This window comes from Gavialis gangeticus, unplaced genomic scaffold (genome assembly GCF_001723915.1).
Source record: "Gavialis gangeticus isolate Ggan-Ray unplaced genomic scaffold, GavGan_comp1, whole genome shotgun sequence".
NCBI classification, from domain to species: Eukaryota; Metazoa; Chordata; order Crocodylia; family Gavialidae; genus Gavialis; species Gavialis gangeticus.
In genome coordinates this window covers 24620811-24633795 of record NW_017728998.1, presented here as the reverse complement: position 1 = coordinate 24633795, position 12985 = coordinate 24620811, and the positions used below count along the sequence as shown (strand labels likewise).

General features: G+C 37.5%; 1 protein-coding gene across 7 annotated transcripts in view; it reads left to right on the top strand.

The window, feature by feature from the left end:
- ZNF536 (zinc finger protein 536) overlaps window positions 1–12985 on the top strand; it is a 605226-nt gene that overhangs the window by 238010 nt on the left and 354231 nt on the right. For all 7 annotated transcript variants that reach the window (XM_019505631.1, XM_019505629.1, XM_019505627.1 and 4 more), the window contains one exon: window positions 11487–12681. In XM_019505631.1, the coding sequence (XP_019361176.1) occupies window positions 11489–12681 (1193 nt within the window). In that variant the 5' untranslated portion in view covers window positions 11487–11488. The remainder of the gene's footprint in view (window positions 1–11486; window positions 12682–12985) is intronic.

Sequence of the window (12985 nt, the reverse complement as noted above, 5' to 3'; positions counted from 1 at the left end):
TGAATGTGTGTTGAACTACTATCAGTTTATGATGACACAGAGAAGGCTGAAGTATCTGATGCCTTATTTGATAGAGTCTTCACAAATAGTGGTGGCTACCAGATGAATGCCGTTGTCAGAAAGGTAGGGAAAGAGGTGCTTCATAGTTCACATGGCATTTCAGTTGTTGTGGTGGGAGTTCCTGTGATGTAGCATCTATGCAGGAGCCTTTTGATTGAATCCTGTTTCAAAATCTTTATGGCTATTTTGGGAGCCAGAAATACATTGTCAAAGTTGTGTGTTTGGGTAATATGAGTATTATAAATGGACAGTGAATGCTTGGAGATTACTTTAGTCCCATAAAGATAGCTGCCTAGGAATAAGCTGTAGCTTCTACATGAGAAAGCAGCCACTTCTGGAAAGATGTTTCTTTAAATTCATGAGGCACTGTTGCGTACGCATTTTTCTGTATGTATCTCATCATATAACCTGACATAATGTATTAGAGATGTGCATAAATGAATTAAGACTTCCTTGTCTTTTTTAACCAGTATTAAAATACTTGCTTTTTAGGCATATTGTTGCTGGGTTGATTAAACCAAACATCCTCAATAACCCCACAAACCATTTTATTGTAACAGCACAAAATAGTGTGTGGCCTCAGATGAGTTTGTGGCATTATTTGGCATGCAACACTTTCTGTTTCAAACATAAATTGGTTGCAGCTTTTTCAAAATATGTGCTAGTATTAATTAAATCTATAAATGAGCAGTCATTTTTGTTTGTTTTTTTTTCCTGGAGCCATTTTAAGTATTTTTTTCCTTGTTCTTCATATAGATTTATGTACTCTTTCATTTGTTATAAAATAGGCTAACCTTGTGATCTTTGCTAAGTCCTAAAACTACAGTTGAGCGTATAGTGTCTTTCAATATAACTAGGTCTTTTGTTCCACTAGAGAAAATTGCTTAATTTGTTAGAGTTTTCAAAAAGGTTTAACTATAACAGTCCTTTTCTTAATAGAACTGGGATTGCAGGGAGGTGATTAATGTGAATTAAAGGATCTTTGTGACACAAGACTAAAGGGCAAAATGACTTTTTTTTTTTTTGCTGGCAATCCCACTTACGCAGTTTTCTTTCTCCAGAAACAAATGTTTCTGCTTTTCACATACAGAGGGAAAAAATGATCATCTCATTGGATAATTCACCTATTTTGAAACACCTCATTTGCTCAGAGATATTCTGTTTATGCATTTTCATTGGGAATGTGTATCTAGGTCCCTAGAAATCCATCTATTTATTGCAGTGACACCTACTGCTGAGAGAGCTGATCCACAACAGGATCGGTTACTGTTAAACTTGGCCAACAAGCAGCTCATGACTCAACCAGCAGATGTTTCTGCAGCTCAGGTCAAAGGGAACTGATGGACTCAGGCTTTTTTTGCTTCACTCCTAGCATTAAATGCCAAGGAAGTCAACACCAGGTACAGACAGTTGACCTGACCAGTAGCAGGAGGAACTGAACTAGGGCCCTGAGGAGCTGAAAAGACCAAAGCATTAGTCTGTTGAGCCAGTATGTTGGCTACAATCCAGTAGTTTCAGACAACTGACTATCTGATTGTATGCCTGGATTTTAGTAATGATTTTGTGTACTTATTTGATGATTTCTATCCAAGCTTATGCTCCTGACAGGTGCCCCTGTGAACAAAATCTCACTGGGCTGTCTTGTATGAATATTTCACAGTCAACCATGCTTTGATCTTTGTTGCATATGTGCATTTTACATTGTATTTAGTTTTGCACAAGATCAAATTCTAAACCCCTCTGAAATGGAAATAAAATGATCAACATAGGACTGCAGTCAGTGGCTCTTGGATTTAAATTGTTTCTAAATGTAGGTGAACTGAGTTCTGTGGTCTTATCCCTTATCATCCTTATAAGTACATGGGGTCTGATCCTACTGCCTTGACCTAGTCAAAACTACCTGTGCCTTCATTTGCAGTTTGCCTGTGTCAGGGGTGGAGGATTAATAGGGTCTGTAATATATATAATGTTAAAAAAATATAATTGATTAGTGTCACAACTCTTCTTTCAAAATCATTTTAACATAATGTCCTCAGATGATAATAGAACATTCAAAACACCTAACTCCTCTAGTTGCAAAATGTCTGAGAAACAGTGAAGGGAAAAAAAATGATAAGATTTGCAAAAAGTATTGGGATTTTTATTTTTACAATGTAACATTAAAGTGGGATTATTAAAAGTTTAATTTTAAGGCTTTTCTATTTGAGGTGGACACTATTTAGATAAATCAATTAAAGTGAATTATTAGATATATGCTGCAGAAAATCATTCAACCTAGAGAAAATAAAAACTATCTTTCACTTCCTGAATTAAGTAAAAGTTAAAACGTTTATACAAAAAAAGACTACTGGTTCCAAAATAACAGAAACTTCAGGATCATTGAAGATTCCAAATACTGAGATTCAAACTGGAATCTTGAATGCCCTATTATTTTGCTCTTGTCATCAATTGAGATTTAAAAAAAAAATAAAATGTCTTCTTCTAAGCTTAAAAATAATAATCTTTGATGTATCTAGTGCCTGAGATGGAAAATTACAACAGGATTTCTAAAAATGTGTTTGAGCTATTGAACTTTCAGCACCATTTCTACCTCTCACTTGTTTAGATCCCACTTTTTAAATATACTGATAATAAAATAGAATAAATATATGACAAAAAGAGATTTTAAGTCACATGTGAAGTAGCAATAAACTAAACAGCTTGTCTGCATTCTTTTAATCTTTCTATTTTAATCTTGAGTGAGATTTATAAATGCTTCTCCTCTTCTCAAAGTCTCATGAGTCTCTATAGTTTGTAGACTGCATTTTCAAATGGCTTTTAGTCTTTCACTTCACAGGGGCTACAAAATAAAGATTATTTTTATGGCTTATCTTTTACTCACCAGTGAAGGTTCAAAATGACATGCAAGCTAGAGAGTATCCTACAGTATTTTAGAAACCAAATGACTTTCCCATTGGAAAATGAAAGCAACATAGACTAATCAATGTTTTCTATTTTGTTAATTAATTGATTTTAAGGTAGTTTTGAAAGTCCTTATTCTAACCTTTTTAAGGTATGAACACTACACTGAAAACAGAGGGGTTTATCATGCAATCATTTCAATAGAATTTCCTATTAAAAGTAATGAAGAATTTGCTTAAAATCAGTATTACAATTTGATCTGTAGTTTTGCCAGATATTTTCTTCTCATGACTGTTAAGTATTGGAAGGCTAATATCAATCTCAGCGACTTTTGAGATTGGTTTCCATTTCTTTCCCATCTCTCATATAATGCATATTTCTTAATCCTAGCCTATTAGAAATAATCTTTAAGGATCACGGATCAGATTCCCACTTACACCAATGGAGTAAATGAAGTTATTCTAATTTTACACTAGAATAAATGCAGTGAGAATATGGCCTTGTGTTTATTACGTTCTGTCAGATTGGATAGTACCATAACGATCATATTAAATATAAATGAACCCCACATCATATACATTCATGTTAAAATTTAACTATTTCAAGTTATGTCTTTTAGTATTGACTGCATATGTGGCAAAGAAGAATAGGTCAACCATACTGCCCTACAGTTTATATATTAATCATCTGACAAATAAACCACTCAGTATCCTACCCACCTCGGTAATATTTGTGATGTAATTTGTTTGGATGCCCAAATGTCACCAGCGTTGATTGTAAGAGATGAAAAAAATGTACTTGCTCAGCACACCAAGCTCTGGGCTAAAATGTAAGCATGAAATCTCTGGTTTATTTTTGTAATAATGTTTACAGCTGTTTAATGACCCTGAAAAGGTTCAGTAGTCTGGTGTTCTGTATTTCTTAACAGGAGTGTATTATGCTTATAACAACCTTAGTTAAACAGTTTCAGCTACAATAATAAGGACAACATTTAATAAAAATTCAGTACTTATTCTGGAGTTCCTCATTGATACCTGTTTACAAGTCACTGAGAGCTGAAACAACCTATACTTGCACATCCAGGATTCATCAATCGACCAACTGGTAATATAGATACACAAGAATATTTCTAGTGGGCAGGTTAATGCTGAGAGTTAAATCCTGAAAGTGTGTCTGTATCTGAGCAAATGGACTCACAACTGTAACTACATCCAGAATCAGGGCCGAAAAGAGTATGTTATTGGACACATGAGCATGTAAAGCATTAATTTGCTTACTGAGCTGTGAATCTTTTAACTAGTCTTATCGGAGATACAGTAACAACACAGCAATGTTTTTAAATTCCTATTTTCTCTACTGTAGTGAAGAAGAAAATGTTGTAGGTGTTCACTGTCCAATAGGAATGAACTGGTGTGAACGTAGTGCATTCTGTTGACTTAGAATGTTTTAAACCCATTTATTATCTGTTGTTTTCCCTGATTTTAGCAGGAGGAATTCAAGCTTTTCATGTTAAATTAATGTTGTCTGTGATGATAGCCACTTCTGGCATCATAATATTATAAATTCCATTAATCCATTTCAAATACTCAAATAAAATCTGTATATTCTATTGAAATTGCTGAAGTCAGAACTTTAGTTATTGATATCATGGGAAATAGTTTTGAAGGCAAAAATTTGAGTGAAATCAAAATAACTATTAGTACCATCAAAGGCAATTGAAAGGCTCACTGGATTTTTATGAGAACGATGAGAAAGGATTTCGCTGGTGCATATATCTTGAAGTGAATTGTATAAGCCAGGAGTTGTCTCGTCATGGAAGTAAGAAATCACTGTGTGTACACTACATGTAGAAAACCCATGTTATCTCATAACTTCATTGCTTCTTATGCAGGGCTCAGCCCTGCTTTGTCATATGTGGTACTTGTTGTGCATGCTGGAAAGTCCTTGGTGTTGCTTGGCATAGGCCTATGAGTGAGAATTTGTGTTCCAGAAGTAGGGAGCTCACTTTCATTTCCTATGATGGTATGAGGGATGAAATACAGATGTTAGAATATTTTCATATCTTGTTCACAAATGGCAATATCACATTACACAGATGGCTTAGCTTTGGAATGGAAGATTTTTTTTCTTTCTTGCTGTGGAAAACTTTGACTTTTCAGGAAAAAAAAAAAATCAGTCAAAATCTTTGAGCCCCAAACTCAAAATGTTGAGCTAGGCGCATGTTTTATATCTCTATTTTTCAGGATATATATCTGTTATGATACTGCACAACTTTTCCCCCCAGCCCCCATTGATGGAGGTTTGCCCTATAGCCATTGTACATCAGGAGAGATGTGGGTCAGGCTGCAGAACCTTCCCCAGGGAGAAGAATGGGATGTGAGCCTCCTGAATGACAGATCTGTTGAGATACAACAGTGGTGTTTTCACACTGACATTTTCAGACCTTTTTGGTATTTGGCTTTTTAACAAGTTGAAAAATTACATGTACAGAATTTACGTGCGAGGCACAGAATTTTTTGAAGAATTTAACTCGCTTTCTGTCAAAAACATTTTGATGTGATTTTTTTTCAGTGAGCCCTAATTAGTATGTTTCTATGATTATACCACTGACATATTAGTAATATAATCTGCAATTTACACTTACATTGCACTCACACTTACAGATTCATTCAATGTATGTGAAATGGATGAGGGGGTAAACTTGTATATTAGGGCAGTTTCTAGAGAGAATGGATTTGCTACTTTTTCTATTTGTTTGTTTGTTTTTTGATTTCTATGCTGCCTTCCCCTGTAAGGCTCAGGGTCATAAGGATCACAATAAAAAGTCATAAAGCAGATAATGTAACAGTAATAAAACAGTTTCCCAGAAAATGCATCAAAATTTAACGCCGCCTCCTACAAGCCTGCCAAAATAAAAAGGTCCTCCACCACTTCCAAAAGACGTCCCTGCTTGTGCTCTGGAGGAAGGGGAGGAGGTTCCAAATCTGAGCAGTGATTACTGAGAATGAGCCCCCACATGTTTTGATGAAGGGAACTTAGTGCATAGATGGTACTTGCAGGTACTTGCAGTCCCAAAGGTCAGTTCTTGACTGACAAGAACTGACCTTTGGGACCGCAATGGGGAATAAAGGAAGTGGTGGTGCCTTAGCTACACAAAACCCAAGCCATTTTGTAGGGATATGATATTAATTACTTTGTATTCTTTTACTCATGATAGAATGACGGATGAAGAAGGATGGTTTTTTCATATTACTTGCAGATATAAGATGAGATTTTTTGCTCTGAATTGACAGGTGAATTGTGAGAGGGTCTAGTTTACATAAGAAGTATAAGGGTTTGTGATGACCACTGAAAACATTTGATCAGGAACAGCAGATTTCTGGTGAATTGCTGAGAAAGCTGTTGACACAGGATCAAAAAATTACAGTTGTTCTAATTTTTAGTTATATATTTCCTGCCTTTCAAATAATTTTAAAAAGCACATATAAGATTCTAAATACTGTCCAAGAATTTCCTTTTTCTGGGAGGCAAGGGGGTGTTAAGTATTTTAAAATATTGATATGAAAAAGCCTATTATTTTATAAACTTGAGATGTCAGTTAATAAGACTTTCCATGTTCTTCAGGCTTTGTATGAATGGAAGATGAAGGAAACTATCTGAAAATGAGATCTCTTACAGAAGGGTTGTACCAACATGAGAATGAATGGCAAGAAGAGAAGTGCACAGTAGTACTGAAGGAATTAAATGGTATCTGCTATCAGAGGAGGTACAGAGGCAGGGGAAGAAGAGTAGATTCAATAGCAGGGGATTTTACAGTTTGCAGCAGTATCCGGGCACTGTGAGCAAGTGCCCCAACACAGATTTAGTTGGGACTATACCAGCCTAAAAGGTTTCAGTAGCTGGATCATCAACACTGAGAAACTAAACAGTAGTGAAGGCAGTTAAAGGGAGGTGAAAAGAATTAAGGAAATCAGCAAAGTTGGAACTGTTTTCCCGTGGACTTGGTTGAAAATGGCCTGAGAGCTGGACTGTCTTCTCATTGCCAAGCTGGCTTCAACAGTGGCAAATCTGAGTTTCTGGATAGAGTTGGCAATGCCAAATATAGTCTGTCTGTCAACTACAGAAGGTACTTTATTGTTATTCAAAAAAACCCTGTGGCTCTTTCCACGACAGAGCCTCTGCTCCCTCCCTTAGGTTAGACAAGGACTTGTATGTGATGGTTAGGATAGGGATGATCTCACCAAGGCAGGATCAAAGAGTGGGTTCAAGTAGAGGACCTCTGGGGGTCCTTTTCAGCCCCACTTTTCTGTGATTCTGTGTGGTGACTCAGAGATTCTCCTAAGTACAGACAGTAAAAAAGCCCAAGCCTGAATCAATTCAGTCTTTGCAGGTTAGGCTAAACTGCATAGATTGGACTGAGAAGCAAGTGAATAGACATTCACTTTTGGTTCCAGAAATGCAGCCACATGCATGCCATGGCTCAGTTTACAAGCTGGGGGGGGTGCCAGAGTGATTCCTCCTTTCCCTTCTGCAGTGGCTGGAAAGCTGCAGGGAAGATGGGAGAGAAGTGCTCCAGGTTTTTTGCCCCTCCCTGATCAAGCTGAGGGGGGTGTGGCCAGACCCCTGGGGGGCCGTGGAGGGGGACGGGGGAAGCAGCCCCTGCCAGGCTTTTCTTCTGCTCCCCACTGGAGCAGAGGGGAGGGGCATGGCCAGATCCCGACCCCAGGCCAGCATGCTGAGGCGGAGGGGAGGAGAGAGGAAGGGAAGGGATGGAAGGGGAGTGTGGTTTAAACCCCTTCTCCCACCAGTCTGGGACCCCAGCAGGGGTCTGCCTGACAGGGATGCAGCAGCCCCTGCCTGTCTTTGCTCTGCTCACTGCTCCAGCAGCTGGCACACTGAGGTGGAGGGAAGGGAGGGGGTCCTGTGCTGTTGGGATAAGGGAGGGTGACAGTGCTCCAACTAGGGAGCAGGGGGCAGGGCCAACTCTGTTCTGCTGGAGCAGACAGCACAGCTCAGCCCAGCGCTGCAAAGCATCCTGGGATGTCAGGGGACTGAGAGTTAACTTGAACCAGGAAGGTGTCATTTGTATTCTGTACACAAATCAGTTTCTCCTGCTGCTCTGCCACTTCGCTTCATTTTCTTGGCTAAAATAAAATAACCAGAATGGCATTTTGGCTACTGTACCTTTTCTGTGACCTTTCTGTGCACTTCTGGTTAGGGGAGCAACAGAATTAACTCCCTCTGCTCCCCAGAGAAGGTATAGGTCTGGTTTTCCTCTTGGGACCTTCTCCATGGTCAGGTTTTGCATCCAATGTAAAGTAATCCTAGTTTGAGAGCTTGAGAATTGAAGAGTAGCCATCTCATGAGAATATGTATTTGATATGCAACAGGATGGGACAAAAATTCACTCATACCCGCAGCATTTCCCAGTAAAAAAATCACAAGTCAGGTTCTAAAATCCATGGCATGATTAAATATGTTGTTACTTTCATTGGTTTTTGAGATATTGAGAAACATAAAGTTAACTTGTCTTAAAAATGAAAACAAAATTAAACAAGATCCCCTGAATTTTACATATAATCACTTGTAAGACCAAAAATACCAAAGAGCACACAGGAATTGGTGGGAAGTATATAAAGTATATGAATAGATCAGCAACCAGGAGCCAGGAACATGGAATAGAACGGTTGACTTTTTTAGAGAGTTGAAGAGATTAATATGTACTGTTGATAAGAGTAGGACAACTGTTGGAAGGAAAAATCACTAACAGACTTTCAGCTTTACAGTTGTAACTGTTACCAGTTTTTATAAGACTCTCTGTGAAAGAAAAAGCTACAAAATAACTTAAAACTTAAATATAAAGCCAAACTCAACAACTGAAATTAGAACTGATGCTTAGGGTTAACCATCAGAATTAATGAACTCCACTGGGAACTGACAGAGTTTTCAAACTTTGATAGAGCATAAAATGCTAAAATTAACCACCCCAGCTTTGCTGCCACTTAAAGGCACCAGTTCCCATTGAGGTCAATTGAATAAATCAAATTTGGAGTGTATATATCAAGCTGTTGTAGAAAAATGATAGTCTAAGAAGACTCTTACAAAACTAATATCTATAGGTACTTAATATGCTTACCCTGAATTTTCAAATTCCTGTATTTCTAAAAGCCTTGGCTCATGAAGTAAAAAACACCCTCAGCTAGAAACAAAATCGAGAAATTTGAGGAAGCAGAAGATGGCTTATTTGAAGAAATTAGATAGATGAGGTCAAATCAGGTTTAATTGACAGGCAACCTTAACAAGTGCTATGCTCCATGAAGTTTCAAGTGATTAAAAAATACATTTAAACCAAACTTGCATCTATTTGTTTCTTGTACGGGAGTGTTCCAGTATACTGAATCTAGCAAAGGGCAGGGAATTCCATTAATTTACTGTGAAAACCTGGCTGAACTCTTGAATTAATCTTAGTTTTCTGAAACTCACAGTTGCTTGAATGTAAAGCACTAATGTCAAGAGCATAGGTGCTAAATATTTTTTATGTACATATGTTTGTGTCATTTATAAAAAATATGGAACCTAAATTAGAAAATATATCCAAATACAAGTCTTGAATCTGAACTCATTCAAATTTGGAAAGTTCTGAACTGTATTCAAACAAACGTTGTGGCTTAGGTTCATCTTGGTTCAGCTGTAATGCATACATACATATGTGCATATATATGTTCCCCCCTTTCTCTTACAAAATCTGCATCACATCACAGCATCAATCTTCCTGTCAAACTAAACTAAACAGGTCTCCCAATGGAGACCACCCATGCTTCTCTTAGGCCCCAATCCTGAAAATACTTAAGCATGTATGTAACTTTGTTCATAGGAGTGGTCCCATTAAAGTCTATGGGACTGTTTCCATCAACACAGTTACATTTTAAGTATTTTCCAGATCTGGGGCCCAGATTTTCTGACAAGAGGCCACTATAAAGTGAAGTTTTTTCTTCACCTCCATCTAAGTGTGCTGCTTTTGTTGCAAGCCTGGTGAGTGTATTTCTTTTTCCAAAAAACAATGGATTAATTTCCTTTGTTGGGAATAAGTTTAATTTGCTTTTTGGAAATAAGTTAAGGATCTCATAATTTCATATTGGAGAAAATGTCAAATTATATCCCTAAACAAGAAAGATCTTCATTATGTTTCCATCTGACCTTACAACTTCATATTAGTTGAAAATCATTAATGTAAAACTTTTTTTTTTGTTTTAAATAAAATTTTATAGATGCATTATTCCTGAATAGACTAGAGAAAATGGCAAGGATAGAAGATTATTATGGACAATTATGCAGACCAGCACTGAGCACTTGTGTTTAACAAATAGCTTTGAGTTCTAATTTTCTGCAATACACATACTGTAGGTACAATTTGTACTCATTACTGTATATTGGGAAAGTTATTAAAATTCTAAAATTTGTTGAGGCTTCCTATAGCACCTTCCTTGGATTTTAATTGGTTTTATCTAGTTCCATAAGAGAGCTCTTTAAAACAAATCAAAGTCTCTTAAATCACATATCTCAGCCATTGGAGGACAGATATTTCTCTATAATCTTCCAAGTTTTATAAGTACTGAAATGTGAAGGTTCTCAGTGATGAATTTAAAGACTTGGCAGAAGATAACGTATGCATATTTTGATGGGCACAGTTTCAAAAATGACAAAATAACAATGTTTTGTAACAGAAGGGTTAAATCTTAATCTCAGAGGTTTACAAAGCTGCTAGTCGCAGTCTCCTTAAAATTTAATATACCTCGTTAATGCTTACTTGCAAACACTGAAGGATTTTTATGATTATAATCATGTGTTACAGCACCTAGTACTGTTTCTAAGCAGCATACTAATCAGCTTAATGAGATATTACTGCACTTTTTGTTGACTAAAGCAAAATCCCTTTTATTGTTCTAAAGCTTGTCCTTTACTTTATTTTTTCCCAAAACATTATCTTGTTTTATTGTATACCAGTAAATATCATGCCATCTTTTTTTTTTTTAGTCAAATCATAAAACTATCTTTCTCATTGTGGAACGTGTAATATATTGAATATGGTTAATGGAACTGAAAGTTATAAATGGATTCTATTTTTGTTTTTTGTTTGCTTTCTTTTAATGGAATTGGAAGAGATGCATAACATTTCTTTTTCTATAGATTTAAAATGTAAACAGGTGCAATATCACAGGAAAAAAAGAAGTTGAAAGCTTATGCTACCTCTATAATGATAAAATATTGAAATTTGTAACGTGCTAATTTTTTAAAGTATTAATGAAAAGCTATCTGTAAACATACAGTATGATGAAGGCACAAATACGATGACAGTAGTATAGTATAATTGGCATATAATATACTTTTTACTGTTTTCTCCTCTAATTCCTTTGCATTATTATGTGTAGGTAAAACATAAAATGCAAATGTTATGCCAGTGGATATAGTTGATTCACTGCTTATAACTATTATAGTACAAAGCTAAAATATTTTCTTATTTTCAGAGATGGAGGAAGCTAGTTTGTGCCTTGGTGTTTCTTCAGCTGTACCAGAAGCTGATGCCCATCTCAACAGCAGCATACTTAATGGCCAGTATTCAATGAGTCAGAAGCTGCATCAGATAACTTCACAGCTCAGCCATGCCTTTCCAGAGCTTCAGAACAGGCAGAATGCTGAAGAGAAGGCATCAGTGCCCTTGGAAGACAAAAGTCATGTGTCCATTGCAAATCAGCCAATCAGCAGTCAGATGGCACTGTTAGCAAACCAGCTCAATAGAGATGTGGACACCAGTCTGAATGGGAGAGTAGATCTGCAACAGTTCTTAAATGGACAAAACCTTGGGATCATGTCTCAGATGAGTGATATAGAGGATGATGCTAGAAAGAACAGAAAGTACCCATGTCCACTCTGTGGGAAACGTTTTCGATTTAATAGCATCCTCTCTCTCCATATGCGCACTCACACTGGAGAGAAACCATTTAAGTGTCCATACTGTGACCACAGAGCAGCTCAGAAGGGCAACCTGAAGATTCACTTACGTACTCACAAACTTGGGAACCTCGGTAAAGGCCGTGGAAGAGTCCGAGAAGAAAACAGGCTTTTACATGAGCTGGAAGAAAGAGCAATTCTGCGGGACAAGCAGATGAAAAGCAGCCTTTTGCAACCACGACCTGATGTGAAAACACAGCAGCATTCACAACCAATGCCTCTTGCAAACTGCAATCTGTCTGTGCCAGCTAATCACAGCACACCTGATATTTCAAACCCTGTTCCCTCTCCAAAGCCAGTCAGTGTCCAGGAAGAAGTAGTTGCTCAGACTGCTGGGTTCAGATGTACATTTTGCAAAGGCAAATTTAAGAAGCGTGAAGAGCTGGACAGACACATTAGGATCCTGCACAAGCCTTACAAGTGCACTCTGTGTGACTTTGCTGCCTCACAGGAGGAGGAGTTGATTAGCCATGTGGAGAAAGCTCACATAACTGCTGAGTCAGCGCAAGGCCAGGGATCCAATGGGAATGGTGAACAGTCTACCAATGAGTTTCGCTGTGAAGTATGTGGCCAAGTCTTTAGCCAAGCCTGGTTCCTGAAAGGCCACATGAGAAAGCACAAGGATTCCTTTGAACACTGCTGTCAGATTTGTGGGAGGCGTTTCAAAGAGCCTTGGTTTCTCAAAAATCACATGAAAGTCCATCTGAATAAATTATCTGTAAAAAACAAATCTCCTAGTGACCCAGAAGTACCTGTATCCATCAGCAGTATGTCACAGGAGGCTCATGCGAACTTGTATTCAAGATACCTATCATGTTTGCAAAGTGGCTTTCTTCCTCCAGACAAGGCAAGTTTAAGTGAACAAAACCAGATTTATAACAAAGGAGATATGCCCATGAAAGAGAAAGAAGTCCTGGGGAAACTCCTTTCACCCATTTCTGGCATTGGCCACAGTATTGCTGAAGGGGATAAACATTCTTTATTGGGCTGTCTCAATCTGGTGCCTCCTCCTGAA